Genomic DNA, 13,827 nt, shown 5'->3' with positions numbered 1-13,827 from the left:
GAATTGACAGCGATAGACACCGTGTTTCGCCCATGAGGCAATTTCATGGTCTTTCTTTTGGCTGCTGCATTGGCAATTATTTTTGTAGTCGTGTTGTGTGTATGCTAAAGACGTATGTTATTTTGCACCAAGTATTCAGGGTCTTTTCTAAAGTTTGTCATTTCTGCAGGCAAACGTATTTAAAACGGTTATTATTTTATGTATGTTATTTTTTCCACACACCGTACTTGTTGTGAGGACCCATGTGATAAATAATAGTTTGCACTAATTATGCAGAAAAAGTAAACTTGTGAAAGAGAAATTCAAGTCGTACGTATATTTATTTGTGCATTGCCAATTGAAACTTTGAGGGGACCCGGAGTTTGGCTTGGTACCGGGCCCAATTATGCACTCAATGGCCCTGCCAAGACGTATTTTTTTATAATGTGCATTGATTAAAGATCAGAAACAATCTACTGAATTGTAGAAAATGTTTATTTTCTCCGTTTACGTTAATGTTGGTGGTTTGGAGAAAACTACTTCTGATAGAGGTTTCATTTCGTATTACAATTGGCATTTATGAAGATTAATAACTATCAATTCTTCTTCGTCGTATGAGCTGTTCTTCTGGACTATATGTTTGGGCATGATGTCATCAGCCACTCGACAGTCTCGTCATCCAGGGCCTTCAGTCCAGGCGCTCCATGTGGTGGTTGATGGATTGGGCAGTCATGGACGACATGATCTACTGTCTGGTCTGTGGCGCCACACTCGCATCCCGGTGAGGAAGCCAGGCCCCATTTGCACATGTCTGAACGAAAGCGACCGACGCCGGTTCGTAGGCGGTTAAGCCGGACCCACGCAAGTCTTGCGAGGGACATTCCCGGAGGGTGGGGATCGACGTCGGGTAGGAAATCACGGAGTCGGGAGGTGTTGTTTTGCCACTCCATGTTCCATGTGTAGTTCGTCCAGTGTGCCGCACTTATTCCAAGATCTTCAACGTTGTTCAGAAGCTGTCGTGCGGCGGGCACAAATGGGCAACTATCAATCAACTCAAAGAAAGCTCACGATATCGTACAAAGCTTTAAATACTTATTACTAATAAAGGAAATGTTTGTTACCCTCTTACAATATTTTCTGAAAGAACTTTAGTTGTAGAAACTGCAATGTTTAAGACAATTTGAGTCAGCCTGTTAATAAAATCCTTCAAATTGTGACAAATCTGGCCTTATCTGCAGTGGGCCATGTTTGACCTAACGAAACTGCGTATTTATAGAGTGCACCGTTCTTCCTTGAATTGATACCATCAGTTACCCAAACATAATATTTTGTCGATTTCAGACCCAAACGTAATATTTTGTTGAAGTCAAGGTGTTTTATGGATTATAAAAAGTGCATCGCGTTTTTTGGCAATAGGAAAATCTCCACAAACCTGTCTAACTTTTGCTGAAGACGATTTAGCTTGCTTAGGCATTTTTGGATTGCAGAATGTCAGTAGGCTATTCCTAAAATCCAAACTGTTGATCTTCGAAAAGACCACGTTTGTAAGAAGGGAGTGTTTTACAAGAATTATTTAAATACGTAACACTGAATAAACAATGGACAATTTGCTATAAAACTTACTGCTGATCCAAGTGGGCAGTGTGACATTTTTTCTGCTTTAATGGGTTAATATGGTTTAATTGTGTCGCAGTTCCTGATTTACAATGCTTCCACGAGGATTTTGACAAAAAAAGAAACACAAAAAGTTTGTCAAAAGCGATAATTTAATTTTTTGCGGATTAAATTAAGATTATAATATTTAATATCTTATCAGGTAATACAGATTTATTGTTTTTGCATAGTTTTTAGAACCTTCTGATGATCTTCCTTTTATAGGGTGAAACAGGCTGTCAAGGGTTTAGAGACTAATAACCATATTTGATTTAATACGCTCTGCTTGGCTTTTTGCTTGGCATTGAGCACTTTTTGTAGTATTACCCTAATAGTATTTATTGTTTTATCAACTGGCTATATATCACTGCAGGCTATTAAAAATTACTCAGATAAAGTTTTGAAAAAGTTTATCAACTTGTTCCCAAAGCTAACAAACTTTCCTCTTCCATTAGGCTAACTAACCTAGCCAACTTATCAGTAGGGGCTAGTCAATAGCCTACCAAAATTGTTCATCATTTGAGGCAATCATATTTTCGTTACGTCTAAGCTGTTAACCCTGATCTGTCGGTTGGCGCAGTTCGAGCACAGCACCAAAACTGTTTTATGTTGTCATTGCCAAAACAGGTAAGTTACGTAATTGTCACATGACTTCAATAATAATTTATTTGCTTTGATGATGGATCGGTTAGATTTTTGCGACTGGCAGAGCGTCATCAAAGCAAACAAACTAGGCTTCGTGGAAGTCATGTGACAATGAGAAGGTTCCCTATTTTAGAAGGTGTTTCCAGTAAAAGCAAAAAATAAAAACGACGACATTTGCTACATTTTTTATAACCGGTAGGAGGCAAAAATTGGTGGTGCTGTAGCGTCACTACACCATTACACGATCCATTAATGCCCAAGCATGGTGATGAAGACAACGATTAAATGAACAGAAAAGCGCGGCTTTATCTTCAAGTGCGTGTCATTACAATAATCCACTTTCGCTCCCAGCGTTGTCTTGTAGTTTAATTGAAAAATCTAAAAGGTTCCGTCTGGCTTGCTGTGCAGCGCACGATTACTGATGCCAGTTATCACCTAACAACACTACCACTGCTCCACATTATTGCTGGAATATCACTGACATAAGCATTTTACAAGGAATTAGTAAGTATATAGTTACTGTGCTACAAAACCAAATCTTCGTGCCACGCATCAACGAGCATCCCTTTTAAATGACTCTGAGTGTATCGGATTAAATCGTAAATAATTTTAAAATAATGAAGGGCGCAAAGAGAAGTATCTTGCTAAGGCACAGCCAATCAGCTATGCGCCCTTCACAGGTGTCCTACTGTTCAACTAAGCGTCAGTTAAAAGATCTCATCACGTAGCTGGCAATACCCAGTTTCAACTTCAGCATGGCGAGGTGCTAGCATCTGTTTTTTTCAATGGTTATTCTGGCGCCGCGGGGTATCACAACCTTTAAGCCAGTGGTTCCCAACCGGGAGGGAATTCCCCACTAGGGGGGAACTTTGCAATTTTCAGGGGGCAATTCGTTTTAGGATTGTAAACCTTTTCAAGCCCAATAAGTTGGCCTAGACTAGAGTGAATCATTGTTAGATTAACTCCCGATTATTTAAGAAACTGTGCAATAAACTAAATCTGAAAATGCAAGGGAAAAACACCAATATACGACGGTATATTATTCAATCGCCATCTCCGCTTAAAGCAGATTGCGCATCTGTATGTTTCTCGGCAGTTGATTGTAGCAAGAATTAACAGCGATAGACAAGCGTGGAAGCTACACCGTTATGGTTAGCGAATCGCAACTGCTCGCTGTACTAGTGAGTGCTCACTTAGCTCACTGCTCAGCCTTGTGCTGATAGCCGGGAAGAACGCCCTTCTTCACAATGGGTTATCTGTATCCATTGTTTGTCGTATCCAAGCTTACGCCCGGTGATTGAAGATTTAGATTAAGTGGACGGGAAGGCAAGGAAGCCAATCTTCGTGACCACCTTCAAGCATGCCTTTAAGTGTCTTACCAGACACAGCCACATGCTCTTGAGCGGTGTCGAACCGGCGCTCTTTCAAACGTCGTTCCAGGACTCTCACCACTCGGCAATGCAGCGGGCGGTTTCATCCATTGACATATTGATTCCATGTGATTTTACAAACTGTACTACTACCATGCTGGTTCAAGGCAGGGTGATTGATTTATGTCACTGTCATTAAGATATTGTCTTAGACAGGTGTTGCGATTATTAGTAAGATTACAAGTAAGTGCAGTACTAGAAGGCTCTGTTGTCTTGGTCGCGGGGGACTACGTTTTGTCTGGCCTCTACCGTTCGACCAGCCTAGCTTGGGTGGCCCTTCCTGGAGCAGATGCCAGTACTGCTCAGCATTTAAAGATGCTTTGGAAGCTTTCACCAGCAAACTAGATAATTGAAAGAGAAAAGTTACAATTAACGATTGAACATGTTTAAAGAATTATCATCGGTGCTGGTGGTTGACGGCAAAGAACAAGTTCTTCCAGAGTTGGAAAAAGAATTGATTTTGCAACATCCCACAGCATTGGAATTGGGTTTCATTCGATATTTTCCTGAAATTTATGACGATGAGCTTGATTTAATACGAAATTCATTCACATTGTTGATGGAAAAACTTCCCGATAAATTGCAGGATGAATTTTTAGAACTCAAAACGGATTCTTGCAAGAGACTTATTCAGAGAAGAATCAATCACTGGATTTTGCCATTAATGTGCAATTCCTATCAAAGTGGCAGAGAAAGTTATTCGAAGTATCCTTCCGTTTGCTTCCACTTATCTATGCGAATCAGGTTTTTCAACTCTTGCAAATGAAAACAAAACAGAGAAACAGATTAGACGTGGAGAATGATACAATATTCGTTGTGCTCTTTCCAATACTCTTCCACCACATTCATGAGTTGTCAAAACAAAAAAATCACAAGCTTCACACAGGCTGTTAAATGCATTAACCAGGCGCGGATTTATGGGGGGGGGGCAGGGGACCCGGCCCCCCCCGAAATTTTGTGATGAGTTGTTGAAATTGTATGTTTCTGCATCAAATGGTTTGATGTGCTTCTAAACAGCTGGTATTAGTCCCACGGCGGACTTAACTTATCCGAAAGGGGAGGGGAATAATTTTTTGTTATTATTATGGTTGAAATTATCCATCGATCAGACTCCGTTATTTTATTTCATACAGCTTCAAATACATTTTAATAGCATCATTTGTTGGAGCTGACTCAGCTGAAACCAACGCTGAACCAAATGACGTCAGTTGAAACAATTTGAAACCTTGAATGGCTGTTTTATAGTTTTTAGTATTCGAGATAATTTCAATCAATTACCGTATATGCCTGCAAACATACAAATATCCAATTGGTCATGGACACTGCATACAGGGTTTTAAACTAGATTTCAAGTTTACTTTGCATGCTTAGCAATTTTTATTCAAGCAAAATTTATTTTTTAAACATTCACAATTGATGAAAATGGCTGTTTTGATGTCTATTTCAGTGGTTTTCAACCGGGGGTCTGCGAAGCGATTTTAGGGGGTCCATGAAAGTTTCGAGGTTTGCAGCATGATTGATAAATCACGAAATTTAAAAATTGGTTGGTTGTGCGTTATTTGTGTATTACCGTGATTTTCAAACTGTGCTTCCCAACGAACTTGTGCGATGTCCTTTGAAAGTTCAAAGGTTTGGTTTCTTAACTAAAAAAAATATCATATAAATGAATTAATTTTTCAATAAGGCTTTGTTCAACTTAATTCTTTTGAGACAGTAGTCTATTGATCAATGCTTAACTTAGAAACGCAAACGTTAGTCAGCAGTCTATCACCACTCACAGTTTTGCAATGACAAAGATTATAACGAATTAATATTGATTAGAAACGAAAAAAGGGAGAAATTGTTTGTAACGGTCGCAAAATTCTATTGATTTTTGATAAAAATTTATTGAAAAACAACGAATCAACATATAGATTACTGATTTTTGATGCTGCATGCCAACATAAAGCTCAAAACATAACTTCGTCAATGTCATCAATCGTCATAAGTGCGTTGCGAGTTCATCAAATTTTTCTAAGTGTGTCGCTTCGAAACTTACGAAACATTTGATTCCATTATAGGAAAAGCGATATACCAAAATTTCAGATAAAAACTTTTTAAGGGTCCGCGACTGCTTCGAAGGTACCAAAGGGGTCCGCCAAAACAAAAAGGTTGAGAACTACTGGACTCTACTTTTTAGCATATCGTATATGTCGTGGTATCATTGTTCATACATGTTTTATCTTTTTCTTTCTTTTTAATTAATTTTCAAATTTTCTGCCCCCCCTCCCCGAAAAAAAACTCCTAGATCCGCGCCTGGCATTAACCATTAACTCTTATATTTAAATGTATTCTTTGAATAAAATACTTTTCAGGAATGTTCTTCATTACTTAAATTATTTAAGTATGAAAAGGAATATTACAGGCTAAAAAGCTTATTGCTAGTGAAAGTTTAGTTTATCTTCCAGGACTTAGAATAAAATATCAATGTAAACGAGTTTTTAACAAACTAAATTTATCGGGGGGGGGGGATTTAGATTTGAATATCGACTAAAAGGGTCCACCGGATAAAAAAGGTTGGAAACCACTGCTTTAAGCGATTTATAGTAATTTTGTTGAAGTAACTCTTTACCTGTGATATAGAGTTTCCCTCCACATACTGTCATCCCACAGCTCTCCAGCTTGTCTCCACTGACAGGGGTGGTCTCCCATTTGTCCGTGAGAGGGTCGTAGCCAAACACACACTTGTCTGCACCACCTAGGCAGTGAAATAAGATACTTCGTGCCCGAACTTTGTACAATCGACATCAATTTTTTAAAGAAATTTTTAAAGGTGATTTTGGGATGCGATAGCCTTCTACTGGATGCGATACTACTACCTTTCCAAAGTAGGGTGACAAATAAAATATTTGCCAGGTGTTTTTTCAGTACAATAAGCTTTTTATGACTTTCTCAGCTGTAAACCGATGCTTGTTTGGTAAATCTATCGCAAAATTTACAAAATCCCACCACTTCAATTTATCAACTCTTCACTGCAACACTATTTGGAAGAATGTTAAAGCAGTTAAGCTACAGCTTGAAAAATACAAATTTAATAAATAACCCAGGCAAAGATTTTATCTGGTCCAGATCTGGTAAAGATCTGGTCAGATCCGTAGCCTACCTGATCTGGACCAGATAAAGTGGTTGTCTGGGAAGCCAACCCAAAACCATCCATTCATCTAAGCGTAGCACTACCCACACACGACAAGTTTTTGTTGCAACGTCTGTGCAGAATGTAATTTCTTTTCAAGTTGTAATTTTCTGAGGCCTAAAATGCCCCAGTTTATAGCCTAAACACTATTACATCGATAATGTATTTCAGTCGTATCCGGCTCACATACGGTTTGATGAGTTTATTGGAGATCACTTTGGATTAATCAAAAAATAAAGAGCCCAAAATGTAGATACCAAACTCATGTTCAGCAAACAAACGTTTCGAAAACTATACTGTCTTCATCTTCAGTGGTATAAATGTAAGCAATCCCTGATGCCGCTTAGATTTAAATTAAATTGCGGCTGACAGCCGTAAAAAAAACCTGACTTCTATTACGTTTTTCGCTCTCATAATAGCTTGTTGACGAGTCTTTGTGACGTCAGCCGCAATTTAATTTAATTTAGATAGATTTTGCTTGTGTTACAATTGATAATATGACGTCATTATTATGTCATGATGCCTGGAAGAGATAGCCGCCTCTGAGAAAGCAGTTTCACTGAGCGATTGTTACAACATGGAGCGTTGCGCAATATTTTTTCCGCTGTGACTGGCATATGTGCGAAGTGCTGCTGCCGATAAGAAGCTAGTTACAGTGTTACTCTCGAATATGTTCCCCAAAGCTTGCGATATATGCTCCAGCAACTTCTAGTTGGAAAAGATACCCGTAAGAAGCAGGCAAGTATTGGCCACTCAATAATTCAAGCAGTTCGCCCAAGAACAGTCGTAGCTCCTTTACAGCTGGGACTTGCAGTAGGCCTACAGATGCACCAGCATTATCGCTCCAGGTTCCTCATTGACACCCTATCTGCCATGGGTTATTGCCCTTCCTATTCTGAAGTCCAACGCTTTGAGGAAAATGCAGCATCCGCAGTTGCTCCGTATGTCCGTGGTGGACAGGCAACCATAGGAGATACAATGCTCCTGTTTGCTGCTGACAATGTTGACCACAACATAGTGATTTTAGATGGAAAGGGAACGTTCCATGGAATGAGAATGATTGCTGCTGTTCCCCCTGGCAGGCAGGTCTGCTATACAATTGGTAGACAAAAATTGCGTGATCTCAAAGTCACATATGAGACAAAAGTCTCAATTAAAGACTACCGTTTCGCCAAGTACTCACGCAGTAACATCAAGTTCAGAACGTTACCAAATCTGCGTGAAGCTGACCGCAGAATTGATTTGCTTTGGGAATTGTCCCTCAAATTTAATGTAAAAGTTCCGAACTGGCAAGGAATGATGAACACAATGTACAGTAGGCGTGAACATCCAGGTCAATCGTCTGTTCTCTTCCTACCAATGATCGATATGTAGGCTACCCCCGCGACAAAACATGTATTCTATCCACACTTGACTTCATCTGCAAGCTCGCAACATAGTGCAGTCGTGGGAGCTTAAAAAGTGGTGTTTGTGGGAAAATTTTTTTATCAAGCTGATACTTTTCTCACACCTTCCCCATATTATGCAGATGGCTCAGAAAAAATTCCCCATCAATCGGATGATGGGAACCCCCCTTTTGGACCCATTTTCCAAATGACGTCACAATCCCTTTATGAAAATTTTAAGTTTTTCAAAATAGGACATATTATACATCATTTTTTAGCTTTTTTCAAGGGGAACAACTTTTTCTATTAACAAGAACCCTGAAAATGTACAGAAAAAGAGTTATTACCGATTTAGCAAAAGGATAAATCTGTCAATTCCAGGCAAATTTGAAATTATTCGTCACTGTTGGACTTATTCTTCTATATTCTATAACAAAAATTAAACAAAGTAAGCGAAATGTAAATTGAAGCTATCATCAAAAACGACAAAGATGTTGCTTTCCTTCTTGTCTTGTCCCGTTTCATATCTTCATTGTACGAGAATTCTTTTTCTTCGGTACCAACATCGACGTTACGCAGAAGTGAAAAAAAGTCTTCATTCTTAAGTTTTTCGTCTAGTCTCTGGAATATGTCGTTCATACAAATTATTACTTAGATACGAAAAAGATGTGAAACTATCTTTGTATTTCAAGCATGCTTAGGCTACTATACTATTACATTCCACACCATGACATTCACCACACGAAGAAACACATGCCATTCCATAATTGCGACAGGTGCAAGTTTTCGTTCCACATGGATTTTTCGTTGATTTCTTACATCTGCATCTAATTACTTTGGTCAATGCTTCTGGTGCTATAGGCATATCCGTCATTATTGGGACAAGTTCGTTGTTGCTATTCTTTCTCCATCCCCATTCACAAACATTGAATTTAAATTCTAAAGACGTAACCCATGGAAGCAGGCTGCTCTTTGGCTCGGTGGTAGCTTTTCGGTGCAATTATCCCTTCGCATGCCATATACATGTAATTGTCATGTCTAAAAGTAAACAAAGATAAATATTACATACAGGGTATCTAGAATTGGACAATATCTTGAAAGTGTAAACATTATTATATAATCCCTATGTAAAAATACATACCTGAGTTTAGTAAGCGTTGAATCTTCTTTGCCACAATACCAGATCTTGAATGCAGTTATAGAGGCTTCTCCGACCTCGTTTTGGGAACTCCAGACATTGCTGATAATTGCAGAATTCTCTTTCAGCGTTTCTGATTTTCGCAAACTTTTTTTCCCTTTTTCAATTATCGATGACGTTGTGTCGCATCCTGACCATGCATGGAGGAAAAGAAGATCTTCTTTAATATCTTTAATACTTGGGTTGGCTTCTTTGATTCTCCAGGCTTTGTTGAAGCGCTCCTTGGTCGAAGTAAATACCATCATGAGTGTCAGTCTTCCAATGATGCAGTAACATAGTAACTACATCAGTATCATCAGCAATGACATTTACTGGACCTTTTCGAAGAAGAGCATAATCAAGGGATTTCGCTACAATGGAACCCTCAGCATCATCAGAGCATTTTGCCTCGCGTAATTAACCGCCATGCGATGTGCCTTTCTCCTCTGCTTTGCAGTTTTATTCTTGTGCATTTCGTTTTTCAATATTCATTGTGTAGATCAGTTATTTTCAATGTAGATGTTATTGTAAAATCATCACAGCAGTTGTGAACTTCAACTTCGGATTGTCTCAGAAGGGTAGAAACAAACTTGATGAATTCAGCCTTGGTTTCGATGCAGCTGAGGTAGCGATCTTGAGTAAAAGGAAGGGAATTGCTCGGATCAATTTTCACAAACGTGCTCTGTGGAACGGAGTTTCGGCGCAAGTGCTCGTGACTTTTAGTACTTTCGTCATGATAGACATCAAATACAACTACAGCATGGGTATAATGTTTTTGGATATATTTCACATACGAATTTCAAACTTCCGAAAACTTCATTCCTTTTTTCCAGCGAACTTTATGTAGTAGGCCTAATGCACCACCGTCGATATAATAGAAGTTGCTTGTTGATTTCCTCTAAGGCATGCGACGAAGAACCAGGCAAAAGAATTTTTCGAAGAGAGGGTTTGTCAGGCTTTCTCATCATGCCTTCCTTGAACATAGACATTGGCTCTGAAGTCAACTCGAATTCGAAAAATTGCTCAAGGCTTTCCTCGCTTTCAGCAACAGCAAACATCCTATTGAACATGACTTTCGAACCAATACCACTTGCACTACTTTTTGTTTTGTTTACTTCCATTAAGGATTCTAATGGTTTGATCAATTGATTGATGCGATAGTAATATTGCTACCCCATCTAAACCGTTTTGGATATTTTGACCAATTTGCTCCGCTTGTTCACAATTGACGTCATCTTTTCCGGCGATGGACACTAGACCGTTTGAAGGAGAAGATAGGTTTACATCTGGTACTAAGAATGGGTTTTTCGTTGTTAACCAGGCCAGAAACTTTTACAATCTTCGTAATCCCTCTTTTTTCTTGAAGCACCCAACTCTTCATGCTGGTTAGCCTACTTCATAGAAACTGAGCCTTGTTTAGTTGCGTCATTGCTTCATGAATACTTGCCGAGTGACTCACACCAAAAACCCAAAGATGTCGAACACTTTCTGCATACTTTTCCTTCCGTCAATCTTCCACGCGACTTAATTGATCGCATAAGAGCTTACTCGATCGCAAGATCTTTCCAAATTCCGGTGAAGCTTTTTGCTGTCCTCTTTACTGTGTGCTGCTCGGTTAGAAGTTGATCGTAGGCTTACAACCATAGATGAAAAGAGAATTCTGCAAATATCAGCAATATCTGGAGTCATGGTGTCGAATGTAATAGTATAGTAGCCTAAGTATGCTTCAAATACAAAGATAGTTTCACATCTTTTTCGTATCTAAGTATAATAAGTATGAACGAGTGAACGACATACTTCAGAGACTAGACGAAAAACTTAAGAATGAAGTTTTTTTTTCGCTTTTGCATAACGTCGATGTTGGTACCGAAGAGGAGTGCTCTTACAATGAAGATGAAACGGGACAAGACGAGGAGGAAAGCAACATCTTTGACGTTTTTGATGATGATGATAGCTTCAATTTTTGTTTCGCTTACTTTGTTTAATTCTTGTTAACGAATGTAGAAGAATAAGTCCAACAGTGACGAATAATTTCAAATTTGCCTGGAATTCGTAAATTTATCCTTTTGCTTAATCGGTAATAACTCTTTTTCTGTACATTTTCAGGGTTCTTGTTAATAGAAAAAGTTGTTCCCCTTGAAAAAACCTAAAAAATGATGTATAATATGTCCTATTTTGAAAAACTTAAAATTTTCATAAAGGGATTGTGACGTCATTTGGAAAATGGGCCCAAAAGGGGGTTTCCCATCATCCGATTGATGGGGAATTTTTTCTGAGCCATTTGCATAGTATGGGGAAGGTGTGAGAAAAGTATCAGCTTGATAAAAAAAATTTTCCCACAAAAAACCTTCCACGACTGCACTAACAAGGCACAACATTCCACCTGTTATAACTTTTGATCAGCCATTGTTTTGGAAGGCTTCTGAAATTGTTAATGAAGTTGAAGACTCAAGTCCACTAAAAGATATTGTCTTGTTACTTGGTAGTTTCCATACACTCATGAATCTGTTGGGTGCCATCGGGACATTGGAGGGAAGTGGACTGAAGGAAGTCTTAGAAACAATCTGTGGCGAGAATGCTGTGGTACACATGATGAAGGGAAAGGCTGTGCAGCGTGCGTTTTGAGGGCATCTCCTAGTAGACCAGTGTCTCACCAACCAAATTGTCTCAGAGATCATTGAATGTGACCCAGAGTTTGAGATTTGCCTGCTTGAACTTGAGCAATTATACAGTCAAACTGAGGAAAGCATTGTAGATGTCGCCACATTATCCAGATCCGCGTGCATGGATATGCTTGCTTGTTCACTGTTCAGTTGCCGCAAAGAAATGCGAGTTGTCTGAAACTTCAAAAACTAGCAAGCTTTGGTTGAACTATCAGCGGATGTGGGGAATTGTCCGAAAACTTATCGAGGCCTATCGCACTGGATCATGGGAAATGCATCTCCATGCCGTATCCGACTGTCTGCCAATATTTGCTGCCGCGGGCCACCCAAATTATTTGAAGTCAGCTTACCTATATCTCCAAACGATGACTGTCTTAGAGATTGAATACCTTGATGTGTTTCAGATGTTCATGCAAGGATACCATGTCATTCGGCGAAGTGACAAATTGTGGGCTGGACTAGGTTGCGACTTGGTGATCGAACAAACGCTAATGAGATCACTGAAAAGTACTGGGGAGCTTACACGAGGCAGTGGAATGGCGGAACATCAGCGGGCCATCTGGACGATGTCGTCTCCTGTATCATCTGCCTACAATTGCGCTATGCAAGAATTTTGTACGATGAGGTATACAAGCAGTGAACAGCACAAAGAGGAAACTTCAGCAAGAATTTCAAGGGACACAGTAGATCGGACTAAACTGGCTACTACACTCGAACTCTATAGCCCATTTAAAGATGAGATCACATTGCGCAATATCATTACTGGGATGAACGCTGGCGCTGACGTGAATGTACACAACCTTTTTGCTGTTGGTATGGAAACTGTTGCCAAAATAGATGGTCAGTTGATATTTTCGTATTCACATAGACGGAACACAAAGGTGAAAAAATTGGCATCAGCGAAGGCAGTCAAGGTTGCAGATAAGCGAATGATAGAACCATCAATTCTATTTCAGAGGTTTATGGTTGTGTCGCAGTCTGAAGACCTAAGCTTGGATGAAGCGATGCAGTATGAGCTCTGCCCATATCCACCATCTTTGTTTGAAGCTCAAAATCTATTACGCAGGCCAGACAAACCTGCCCTGCTGGAAGCAATACGGAACTATGCCGCTTCTGTGGAAGATGCTGTTCTTCGGACTGCACTAAAGACGGAGCACTACGTCCTAGATGGGGGTTCTCTCTTACATCGACTGAAATGGACAAAAGGATGCACATATAGTTCAATTGTGGATGATTACGCAACTTTCACAACTGGGTTGTATGGTAAAGCAACTGTCGTTTTCGATGGATATGGAGGACCCAGTACAAACGATAACACACACCAAAGACGGAAAACATCTGCTGCTAGAAAGATCAATGTGACCGAATTTACTAAGTTTGTTGGGAAGAAGCAAGACTTCCTGTCAAATGATGCCAACAAGCAGTCACTCGTTGATATGATAGCAACTCGACTATAAAACAGTGTGACTGTTATGTTGTGCAAGCAGAAGGGGATGCAGATGTAGACATAGTATGAGCAACGGTAGATTCATCTGAACAGAGAACCACCACGCTCATTGGAGAGGATACAGATCTCCTCATTCTTCTTCTCTACTATGGTGATGTAGACTTGAAAGATCTGTACTTCCGATCAGACAAGGGGAAGCCAACTATCTACAGCATCAGAGTTTTGAAAGATTTACTTGGGAACCACGTCTGCACTGACCTGTTGTTTGTTCATGCA

At 39.5% G+C, this 13,827-nt stretch overlaps 1 protein-coding gene across 2 annotated transcripts in view; it reads right to left on the bottom strand.

Annotated features, from left to right (window-relative positions):
• The window catches only part of LOC145768111 (kelch-like protein 24), a 71,418-nt gene that overhangs the window by 9,587 nt on the left and 48,004 nt on the right, over nt 1–13,827 (bottom strand). For both annotated transcript variants that reach the window (XM_082579583.1, XM_082579584.1), the window contains exon 10: nt 6,319–6,444. In XM_082579583.1, the coding sequence (XP_082435709.1) occupies nt 6,319–6,444 (126 nt within the window). The remainder of the gene's footprint in view (nt 1–6,318; nt 6,445–13,827) is intronic.

This window comes from Aplidium turbinatum, chromosome 4, assembly GCF_918807975.1.
Source record: "Aplidium turbinatum chromosome 4, kaAplTurb1.1, whole genome shotgun sequence".
In the NCBI taxonomy this organism is placed as follows: Eukaryota; Metazoa; Chordata; class Ascidiacea; order Aplousobranchia; family Polyclinidae; genus Aplidium; species Aplidium turbinatum.
Note: the sequence above shows the minus strand (reverse complement) of the source record. Positions and strands in the feature narration are given on the sequence as shown.